Source organism: Cupressus sempervirens, chromosome 3 (genome assembly GCF_028749045.1).
Source record: "Cupressus sempervirens isolate cs-2001-9-10 chromosome 3, ASM2874904v1, whole genome shotgun sequence".
Lineage (NCBI taxonomy): Eukaryota > Viridiplantae > Streptophyta > Pinopsida > Cupressales > Cupressaceae > Cupressus > Cupressus sempervirens.
In genome coordinates this window covers 996555943-996568143 of record NC_143120.1, presented here as the reverse complement: position 1 = coordinate 996568143, position 12201 = coordinate 996555943, and the positions used below count along the sequence as shown (strand labels likewise).

Genomic DNA, 12201 nt, shown 5'->3' with positions numbered 1-12201 from the left:
TACGAGGACTTAAAAGTGGATAACTCAATAACAATTGATCTTTCCTTTTGTTCTATGTGAGAAGGATCTCAAAGATGTTGAATATTTCTGTCCTGATTGCAAGAAAGGCTTGGGTATTGAGGCATCTCAAAAGCAGTGGATGACAATTAAGTAAGTGCTCACATGAACACTCCAATGCCTTAAAGTGGTTTATAAAGCAAACCCAGATTAGGAATTTTGCTTATTTAAAAACAGGAAGAAATATTTGCATTTTCAATGCTTAGTTCTGCTACATTAATGTTTTTGGTGATGTCCTTTCTGGAGATTAAGATATACGTATTTATACATGTTTGGACGCAGATCCAGTAAACAATTCAACTCAATTGTTGTGCCAGATCATCTTACTGTCATCTGTTCAGGGAAGGAAGGAAAATATTTGCCTAAGCAACATTTGTGAGTTTGATGTTATTTTTGTTTCCTCTTACAAAATCAATTTACATTCGACATTTTTAAAGATCCGTCTCATTTTAATGGTGAATAATTTCTTATAAAACATGGAGTGAATCTTCATTTTGAATTCCAAATTCTTTGAGTTAGATAGACACAATCAATGACACCTGACTGACCTTGACAATGCGCTTCATTTGTAGTATGCTTAAGTTTCCCACTAGCTTTTAGATATGTTTTTATGACCTCTTTTCTTGTTTGGTAAATTTGGGGCATGCCCTCCACAGCCACCGGGGCACAAACAGGTGCTCAGGGGCATCAGCACAGCATACACTCTCAGACGAGAGTGAGAACATGTTACTTTTGACATTATCACCCTGAAGCTAATACCCACGAATTCTGGATAGTTATCGTGGAAACACTCATTTCCCTTTTTTTTAACTTTTTACCACTCAGTCCATGCTGCTAGGCCATGTTTCAAATGCTACAAATGGGTATTTCCACCCCGAGACCCATCTTTTCATCTTTGTTTCAATGGTTTTACTGTTTTATTTAGCTTTACGTTTGAATGCACTGAATGGGACGTCACTGGCAGTGTTCTTGTGACACTGTGTTGGTTTGCTTTTTTATTCTCTGATTCTTGAGGAATTTCTCTGGAGGAATTTCATTAGTTTGATCATAATAAGGATTTTATATACAATCTTTTCTATATATAAAAATAGTATTACTCATTATTTCTCTGGAGGAATTTCATTAGTTTGATCATTTTCCATTTCCAAACCACCATTCGCTGCTGTTTTTAGTCATGCTAGCTTATGAATTGGGCTTATTTATGCTATCATGTAGATTGCTTAGCATTCTGGACCCATTTTTGAGCCCTTATCTTGTGATCTGGCTTTAAAGTCCGAAATTTTCTGGTGGGTGAAGCAACAAGCCTAGTTTTAGTGGGGGAAAGATTTATAAATATTTTGGTACTAGTTTATTCAAATTTCAAACAGTCAACGACAGTTGTTCTCTGAATATTCTCACCTTATCTGCATATTATTTTATCTTCAAACAAACATTTTGATTTAATTATTTTGCAGGATGCTCTGTGAATGTCGTCAATGTGGTAAAGGCAAGAGGATGACTCCTTCTGTATGGGAAAAACATACTGGATCGAGGATGAAAAAATGGAAGGATAGTATAAAACTGAAGGGCTTAAACACATCTCTTATGGCATGGGTCTGTATTTCTCTTTTGATGCTTGATATGTTCAATGAACTGTTCTTATTGGAAGTTTTCTTGTCACATCTTTCGACTTCTTTCAAAGTTGCAGCTTAGCTTGGAATGACATGCATTGTTTGTATTTGTATGGGCTATTGTATTTATTGGGCAGGGCTCTTGTTTTTTCGACTACGCACTTTTCTAAATAGTTTGCATCCATTGGTTCCTTTTGCTTCAATGCTACAGAATTGTTGCATATTTGTGGAGTGATCCTAGAACGAATACTTATGAAAAATATTTTATCATCAGAGAATTTGTAGTTTCATCTCTTAGTACAGCTGTAAATTTAAAAACTCTTCTATTGTAGCTAGGAAGCTAATAGGTCGTGCTAGCTGTTTCCTCCTCCATTGTGGTTGGGGACTCTATTGTTATCTGAACCATTGTTACATGACTTGCCAAGTACTTGTTGCTAAGTCTTGCATGTCCATGTGTGAGCAGACCAAAATGAGGCCTGCTGGTTTATTTAGTCAGATAAGGCGAGTCTGAATGAGACTAGTGGACTGACTTTTGTAAAATTGCCGAGATTGTGCCAAATCCGATTTTGGTAACTACAATCTCCACAATTCTTGAAGAGTATTTTCTGTGCAAGCACAGTCTATCGATTAGATTTGAATTCGTATATTCTACATGATGCTTCTCCTTTAATCACTCGGGAGCATGGTCTGATTAAGGTAAAGATTGATACCCAAAGCTTAAGTCTGCTTTCCGCAAAATAGGCAAAGCAATACTGAGTTTCTCTATGAAACCCCTCAATGCCAGTACCGGATGGTGTACATATCTCGGATATGTTTGCGTTGGTTTGCTAATTTTTTATCTGGGTATTGTATGGCCATAAAAATATATATAAAAGAGGACATTAAAATCATCTGAATATATGAAATTAGGTTAGAACACAACTGATAATTGATAGTTCAATGTCAAATGCTAAATATAAAGAAAACGGCTTATATATGTCAAAAGTACATCAGTAGTCAATGGTTACATATGCAATTGCATTTGGAAACACAATCCAAAGCATTGTATTGTTCTTCCTAGAGAATGAACGTTGTCTATTGGTTCATTAGAACCATAAGTAGTGCTACTACCTTTTCTGGATTATAAATGTCCTATAAAGTATCCACATGCACCTCATCATTATCAATACTAATGAAAATTTTCCAACATGAGCTCATATTTTAGGGCTGTTAGTTTGGTCAGATATTTTCTTTAAGGGCTAATTTCAGGGTTTCCAATTTTAATTTTTTTTCGTAATTTTCCCTCTGGCCTTGGGTTTCCAGGGTATGGCTCACACTATAGGCCCTGCCTGAGTTCAGTCCGCATGAACCGGGGTAGGACCTACAGTCCAGGACAATCCCAGGCTAGGCTGGGCTGTATACCTCGCAACATAGGAAAATCTTCCATAAGAAAGATCATTTCACGTTTTCTTATTTCCTTGCATATTATAAGTAATGCCAGATTGACATAATCATACACCAAATGCATTTTGCCATTGGTTTCGTATGGCAGTGCTCCAAGTTTCCATCAACAAATTGCTTCCTATTTCTTTTGTTTTGTACCTCATTTAGTCGCATATTTACAGATAGTGCACAAGTTTGAAGAGATTCTAATTGTTAATGTTCCTCTCATCATTTTGCAGATTAACCGGATGTTAGGGGCTGGGGCCAGTGGTCTTGCGTACTTCAGCTCTCATAATCGTGTGCCCGGGAGATTTCGGGAACAAGAATTAAGTATTTGCTTGCAAGGTAGGTATTGTGAAAACTTTTTACTTTTGTATTCACCTGTACTTGTCATGTTTGCTTGTGGCAAGAGTGTATATCATCTAGCCTGTATTTAACAAAATTTTCTTTAGCTGATTTGGGTAAACTTGAATTGGTCATGGTATTGTTCCAGCAAAGTATGAACCTATTAAAGTGAACTGGACAACTGAGCGTTGTGCGATATGTCGTTGGGTTGAAGACTGGGATTACAACAAAATTATTATATGCAACAGGTACTCTCACAACATCTTGTCCATCCTGAGTAGTTATTCTGTATCCATTTATAATTTTCACTAATTTTAAAATTGAAAATTTTGTTTATGTTGGAATAACTGCACTTACGAAAATATTGTAGAAATTAGATGCGTTGCTTTGTCATCTGTCGATCTGTCCAGGTTCAGGTACCCTTGATGAGCTGTATATAATTGAGCCAGTGAATCATTGATTTTATTAGAAAAACGAACATTCAAGTTGCAACCAGTACCTATTTCAAATTTGGTGATTAGGGTTAATGTGGTTTTCTAACTCTGTGCTGCCTGTGGGTGATGCTAACCAACAACACTAACACAATTTAGGTATTGAAGTTGCTCTTCGTGGGCATCATTCTGGCCCTCTGCTGCACACTCTAGCATGTTAAACGCACATGCTATGGGCCTCGTTGAACCTTGTTATTACGCTAAATGTCAAGAACCAGCAGAAGTAATATATCGAAGTAATTTTTCAATTCTGCTACCGTTAGGTTTAAGTAAATATATATTTAGATGTACATAGAGAATGAGTAATACTATTTTTATATATAGAAAAGGTTATAAAATAATGAATGTTATTTAATTTTTAATTTAAGTTATGTAATTTATTTATTTACTTCACTTTGGAGATTATAGTCTTATAATTTAGTTTCAAAATTTGGTTATGTATAGACCAAGAATGGAGAATCTAATTGAAATATATTGAGGATCTAAGAAAGTAGCATGTCTAAGAGAATAAAAGTGCAAGATAAAATCAAACAATTAATAAATAAAAGATTATTGAGATAAATAAAAGAAAAATAAATATAAAACAATTAATAAATAAAAGATTATTGAGATAAATAAAAGAAATACAAATATAAGAGAAGATTTGCTTAAAGAGCTAATAAGAAAGAGTCTAAATCTAGATTAAACAAATAATAATTAAAAAGGCTAATTAGATAGATTAATATAATTATAATAATGAGAACTATTTGTAGTTATATAAATTCTAATTAAAAGAAGAGAAATTTTTATAACCTAAGAAGAAGGATAAATACATATATAGATATATCAATCCATCTATGTGCATCTACATGTAAAGGAAGAAATAAATGAGCACTTAAGTTGTAAGGAAACATATAAATTATAATAAAAATAAAATCAGAAAATGAAATAAAAACAAAAACAATAAGGAAAAATAAAGAAACAAATTCAAGAATTGTAGAGATCAATAAGAAAACATTGGTGAAGATTGGTTTAGAGAGCTACAGAGGAGTCTAAATCTAGGTTAAACAAGTAGTAAATTGAATAGACTAATTAATTACATTAATATAACTATAATAATGAGGATTTTTTTAGTTATATAAATCTTAGTTTAAAAAAAAATTAAAAATATTTAAATCTAAAATGAAGAATAAAGGCATATATAAACATATCAATCTGTCATGTGTATGTATATGTACACGAAAAAGTTGAATAGGCCACCATCATGAATATGAAGTTGCTGCAAACTTTGAACCATTGGGAATCCTAGAAGTGGTCCTTGCCTCAAAACCAAATTCTGACATGTAGAATCATTCCCAAGATTAAAAAATTCTCCCATAGTATGATGCTAATGAAGAGCATTTTTCTACCAAGTTACATTATAACAACAAGATTTATGTCAATCAACAACATTCACTATATGCATATATCTTGTGCATTATAGTGCCATCACTAGACAATTTTTGTATCATTGTATATAGGCACTAAGAAACTCTCCATCCACATTCAGATCTGTGAGTCTTTTATATTTAATTTCCTTCCAAATCTTTACCCTAGATAAATTGACATCTTAATTGGGCTAGTTGTGTTTACATAGCATCTAGATTTACTTTACTCAAGCAATTAGTTCAATTCCAAATTCATATTATTTGCCCTATATACTACTAGAACCTATGCTTGGTGAAGCTTATGCTCGGTGGAACCTATGCTTGGTGAAGCCAAACCATTATGATTTGGCTTACTGAATGATGTTCTTGGGAGGTTTGATCAACCGACTTGATGCATTTAATGTTCGTAGCATTTGATTGAACATGGATCAATCGTGGGATGTGTGAGGACATTTTGGGGTCTTGGTTGTTTCTCCTATGTGCATTTAATGATTATTGTAAGCTAACTAAGGCATTATGCGTTTATTTGGGTTCTAGATGTTTCTAAATGTAACAGGCTAACTTGTGGTTGTGCAAGTATAAAATGAGGGTTTTGGGTAGTGTTTTAGGTAGACAGTGGGGGAAGTCAGCTCGAGAGGAGTAGCTGAGAGGATTGAAGTTTAGCAGAGCTAGTAGCTGTGTGGGCTTAGGAAACAAGGAGGTTGCTAGTGGCTTGCGAACACAAGTTAGATCTTTCTTGTGGTTTCTACCAGATTGCTGTGGTGTTACAAATCTAGGCTAGCTAGGGTTTGGTTGGAGTTAGAGTTTGGTATCAGATCTTGTGTTGGTGTTTTGTTTCCACGATGTGGTTGTTAGCTAGGGGCTAGATCAACCTCCATTGGGGGTATATTTGGTCTTGCAATGCATCATTAATAGTGCTACTAAAAGCAATAGCACTAGGACTAAAGGGAGGCATAAAAGAACCCTCTCCAGTATTGCTTGCATAAGTGGTTGCAGTTGCAATTGTCGATGAATGGAAGCGAATAGCGTTTAACTCTTCCTGTTGCCTCCTCTTAGTTTCCTTTTCTTGTCCATATGTTTCTAACTGGACATAACAAAAACAAATTGCCTTGATATTTAAATTAATTGATGCCACTATGATTAATTACTTTACAAAATATGCATTTTGTTTTATTACGAACAAATTATACCATTTGTGCGTTGTATTTTGGAAAAATCAGCAACCCTTTTTTTTTCTAGAACCAAATGAAAAAACATGTTAAAAAAACTAGGGTTTTCTATTGTCCTACTTCTTTTGTTGAAGCTTACAATGTATATTTTAATGAAAAACATTCAAGATTTAAGAAGTTCAAAAATTTATCAAAAAAAGTGAAAATCTATAAACATAAAAGAAAACCAACAAAATCAACAAAATTTAACACATACTTCTTTTGATTGAGTTGACAAGCCTTGGAACAACTGCAATGGACCCCTTCAAGGCTCTCAATACAAATCTATGGCCTCCCCAATGTGACTTGTGGACACCTTGATGCTCTTCTTCCCTACAAATATATGGCCTTTTGTTTCTCTTGCTCTCTTTCACTTTTCCTCGCTTCTTCTCATAGCAAGCAAATAGAATGTTTTTGAGGACAAAACAAAATACATATATTAGAATACTACGTTCCTTGGGGATGCGTACTTGGCCTAAAAACACGAATTTCGGAAATGGGGATAGGGGGACGGGTATGGGACTGCCCCTAGCTGTCCACAAAAAAGGCAAATTCCCTGGGGACATCCCCAAAACACAAGGACAGCTGGGAAAAAGCAGTCCCCATTACGGAAAGGGGACGCCTAGAGGTCCCCCAACTGTACTGGGTACGGCCAGCCATCCCCAAATTATTTTAAGGCTCCTTACTAGTTCATCAAGTTGGGCCCCACCCCTCCAAATGCGGTAGAGGCAGAATAGGAGTAGCAGTTTGCTTCATTTTTGTATGTTGAACGTGAACATGATTATGATACATGGATACTTATTACTTTATGGCAGCCCTCTAGCCTTTGGGTGTATAGCTTTAGGCATATTTAGATTTAGATTTTCAGATTTATCATGTTTTATCATTATGATATTGTTCATTGATATTGATATGCATTTTGACAATTGAGTATTGGAATTGGATATTATTTTTTAGATGACATTTAAATGTTGTATGTTATAGTTCTATAATGTTTAAATGACATGCTTTGTGCTTAGTTTCATATGAATGACATGTATATTTTCAAATTTCAATGTATATTTGCAAATTTCCGTATATCGTCTCCTCCCCTTGTCCCTAAAATCACCAAGAAAATTTGCCGTCTTAAAATACTATAGCAAACACTTTATTTTTCTTATGTTCTTTGACAAGTAGAACAACGGACCTACCACGTCATGTGAGTTATGAGGCACTTCATGGCCCAGAAGTCACCACTACTTACATGACTATCACTAGACGAATTTTAACTTGGAGAAGAACCAGGGAACTTATATACATAAAAGACTAAAAATAAATTTTGATTTTGAAAAATGACGCTGACTAAAATTTTAGTATTATTTGAATGAAATTCATTGTTCAATTATCTTCAATCAAGTTATTACATTATTATTATTTTAATAAAAAATATTAAATAATTTAAATCAAATTGTTTATATTCTACAAATATAGATGCTACTGTAAATCTATTAAAAATTTACGAAGAGGTTTTTAATTTCTGTTTTTCAACCATTTAGGTGTCTACACATAAAATATGTATCTTATTATTTTTTTATCTTATTATTTTTTCCCAATATCATCACATAGATTTATTCATGAACTTGGTAAAATATCACGTTCTTTAACATTGAGGAGCCCAAAAAAGGGATGGAATATCTTCTGACTAATAAATACACTTTGAGAACACAGATTACACAATTTTGTCGATTGGCAGGTTGTCTGACTTAGAAAATATGAAGAAATATTAGTATCATTTTTCTTGTTTATAATGCCTTGTGTGGACGTGGGAAGAGAGGAGAGAAGGTATCTTGGAAATCTAATTAGAAAATGAAGAGATTGCTGCATATTCCACTCTTGAGTCAGGCGTTTCTGTTTAAAGTTTGCTTTAATTTCGTTACGTTCTCTAATGTGTGTTATATTTCTTGAGAAAATAGGTTTTATGCCAATAGCAACTGACTGTTACGAGCATATGTCCATATCAGATGTCAGATAGCAGTACACCAGGAATGTTATGGTGCAAGAAAACAACAGAATTTTGCATCGTGGGTTTGTAGAGCTTGTGAGACGCCAAATGTGAAGCGTGAGTGCTGCCTTTGTCCTGTCAAAGGTAAGGGCTTCAGTGACAATTAAGAAACACATAATTATGGCTTGGATATCAAAGATCAAACACCATTCATAGTTGTTTACAAATTATTTGGTATGTTTTATTTCAGGTGGTGCTTTGAAACCTACTACTACTGGTCAATTCTGGGTGCATGTCACTTGTGCCTGGTTTGCTCGTGAAGTCTCATTTCTGAGTGAGGAAACCATGGAACCTGCTGAAGGCATCTTAAGTATACGAACGAAATCTTTCGTCCAGGTTGAGTATTTTCTAATCTTTACACGAGATAACATTGTATAGGAAATTTTGAGTTCAAATTTGGCTTTTATGAAGCTTTATAATCTAGTTTAAAAATCTATCTTTTGGCCGCCAGTTTAGACGAATCTCTTAAATGTTTGTACCGTTAAAAACTTGGCAAACCAGAGCAACAAGCAGACTGGTTTTGGTTTAGTTATTTCCCAGTCTATTTATCTCTGGGATTATAATCTGGGAATGTACAAAGAGTATGCAAAACATTCCTTTCCCAACCATTTCTTAATTCTTGTGTTTTTCTGTTACAGGTATGTGTGGTTTGTAACCAGATGCATGGCTCCTGTATTCAATGTTGTAGATGTCAGACACAGTACCATGCCATGTGTGCGGCAAGGGCAGGCTACTGCATGGAGGTACATTAGCTATAGGTCAATATTTCGTTCAAATAGAATATTGTTTTGGACAATGGTATTCGTCTTATTGAGAAATTTAAACTTCAAATCACTCTCCACTTGTATGATATTAAAATAATTGAAGCAGTCAGTTTGTTGTCAATAAAAGTAAGCATGATGATGCACACCAACAGGTAGGGTGTTAGACTGACTCTGGAACATTAGAGAATCCTTCTAACAAGCACAAAAAGGATGCAGTCGAGGGCAACAGAGTATTTGGTCAAGTGGAAGAATTCTCTTGTTGAAGATACTATTTGTAAAATGAAGACTTCTTGCCCAAGCATTCACAATTGATCTATGTTGAGGACAATACTTGTTTGAAGAGAGGGCCGTTGTTTTGGTTCATGTGAGGCCAACCTGGGGTTAACGTAGGCCTTATTTAAGTTATATGAACCATTATCCATGCTTTGTAAATTTGGGCCCGAGTAGGACTAGGTAAATCAATAATTTCCAAATTGGACAAAAGCTCATCTAACTCGAGAATAAAAATACTCAAAGTTGTAAAAAATACTGAAATCTTGTGAATAATATAGTTGCTCTTCTTATGCAAATACACAATGCTGTATCCTTATACAAGAAAATATAGTAGCCTTTTCGTTATAACTCAATTAAAACTATTTCCCACTATTGGATGTGGAGTTGAAGCAATGTCAAGGCACGAGGTAGATGAAAGATAAATTGGAGAGAATGATAGTCATGTTTCATGTTTTTCTTTTTATTGAAGTTGCTATTATATGTTTGCTTGGTCTATAAAAATTACTTCAATTTTGTTTAAAACAACATAAATTTAATGCAAAACATGGTATCTCTTAGTTATAAATCTTATGCAAATACGCAATGCCCTACCCTTGCAAAAGGAAATATAGTAGCTCTAAGTTTTTAGCTTTTTATTCAATAAAGACTAAGTTATGGTAGCAGATATATGTCGAGATATTATTTATTAAGCTTTTCCTTTTTATGCATGTTACCTTGAATTTCCTAATTTGTGCAACACATGGTGTGGATAAACAGCTACATTGCTACTATAGGAATGGAAACCAAATGACTAGAATGATTTCATATTGCGCTTCACACAAGTAAGTTTTTCTTTTTCAAACCTATAATTTCGAGCGAGGGTATTTTCAGCATACGCAGTTCTAGCTTTCCTAACTTGCTAGCTGTATTCCTCAGAACTCCAAATCCAAATACAAGTTTGATTATTATGACACCTGAAGGAAGGATCTCTACCAAAGAAGAACAGCATGAGATAGGAACTGGAAGTTCTTTGAGTTCAGTCATATTAAACAATGCCGCAGCTGACTCAAAGAACATAGCCAACCATACTTTGCAGTTAGAATCATCATCAGCTTCGAGATGTCAAATTTATGAACGTCATGATACCAAGGTAAATAGGATCTAGTTTTGGTATTTCTGAGCAATTTGGAATTAATTGTTTCATAAAGCCCCCGTGCGATTCAGATGTAGAAATGGAATTAATTGGATATTTTCATGGCAAGGATAGATAATATTAATTGTTTTGGTAATATTGTCTTTTTCTTCGGGTACTCTTCCTATGTTTTGTCTGAACTGAGGTTATTACCTTACATTTCTTTTCACGAATGATCTGTTTTACCCCATGTCCAAGCCAAATGTGAGCCGATGCATATTTCAAGATATGACTTTCCTTTTTGTAACTACACTTAAGTGCTTACTCATGTCACTTGAACATGAACATGATAGAAATATGCAAGTGTGTAGAACAAATATTTTAGTGTGGTAAATCAATAAATTCACGTCAGACCTGTAATGACAGGCGCATTTTGCATCTCCACTTGGTTTGGTCCATTTTGTATTATGGTAATAATTTAAGACTAGATAGACAAACAAATAAATCAGGTCAAGGGTGAATGCAAGTTTGTGTTAAAGCGTTTAAGAATATGGACTTTTAGTTGATGTCATATAGTTGGGATCGTAGTTTGCAAATTCCTAAGGATTTCTTTGAGTTGTCAAGTATTCTCTATTTTTTTGTCGAGTTAGTTTTCACAAGTTTAATTCTCATCTTTTTACAGATACAAATAAATTTGGATAAAAAAAATGTCGATGTAGGTAAATTGCTGATTAAAATGCATTTTTCTATAAAACTATGTGTTTTCGAAGTTTTGAGATGTCAATTTATGATTCAATACACTTTATAATCGAAGTTTACAGAAAAACATTGATCTTTGAGAGGTTTTAATTTTTAGTACATTCTACATTGACAAGGTTTTGCTGAATTTTTGTCGAATATTAGCTGAGTTGAAAAATTTGATCTTGCTGAGTACTATACAATTCTGAGTCTGCGAGATTGTAAGATCAATTTTTCATGAATTTCTTCATGCAACAAAAATTATAAGGAAATATACCATTGTTGCGGTTCTGAGATCCCATTCTTATGCAGTAAATGGGTATCACTTTTTTCTTACTTGCAGAAATATTTTGGAAGGAGTCAATAATAAAGCAGAATTCTCGCAAAGAGTGATTCTCTTACAAATTTAAGGAGGGTCCAATACACAGAATATAGTTTTGTTGAGGCATTCAGTTTTTTTGAAGGTTTGATTGGGATGGCATTTTTTTTTTGTGAACAGACCATCATTTTATGGTATGATTTTGTTTATCCAAGTTGTCCAACATAACAATTTAAGCTATAATAGAGCATTTTCTTTGCCAAATTGTATACATTGTACATAATTAATACAAAAGGCCTAAAAACATCTGATCAGTAGAGGTGGCTAACAGATTTTATGGTATGATTTTGTTTATCCAAGTTGTCCAACATAACAATTTAAGCTATAATAGAGCATTTTCTTTGCCAAATTGTATA

General features: G+C 34.1%; 1 protein-coding gene across 7 annotated transcripts in view; it reads left to right on the top strand.

The window, feature by feature from the left end:
* LOC149570107 (histone-lysine N-methyltransferase ATX4-like) overlaps window positions 1-12201 on the top strand; it is a 34608-nt gene that overhangs the window by 16196 nt on the left and 6211 nt on the right. For all 7 annotated transcript variants that reach the window (XM_089822764.1, XM_089822762.1, XM_089822763.1 and 4 more), the window contains 10 exons: window positions 65-150; window positions 340-432; window positions 1512-1650; window positions 3329-3434; window positions 3583-3682; window positions 8540-8664; window positions 8771-8916; window positions 9219-9323; window positions 10374-10438; window positions 10533-10746. In XM_089822764.1, coding sequence (XP_089678890.1) covers window positions 65-150; window positions 340-432; window positions 1512-1650; window positions 3329-3434; window positions 3583-3682; window positions 8540-8664; window positions 8771-8916; window positions 9219-9323; window positions 10374-10438; window positions 10533-10746 — 1179 coding nt within the window. The remainder of the gene's footprint in view (window positions 1-64; window positions 151-339; window positions 433-1511; window positions 1651-3328; window positions 3435-3582; window positions 3683-8539; window positions 8665-8770; window positions 8917-9218; window positions 9324-10373; window positions 10439-10532; window positions 10747-12201) is intronic.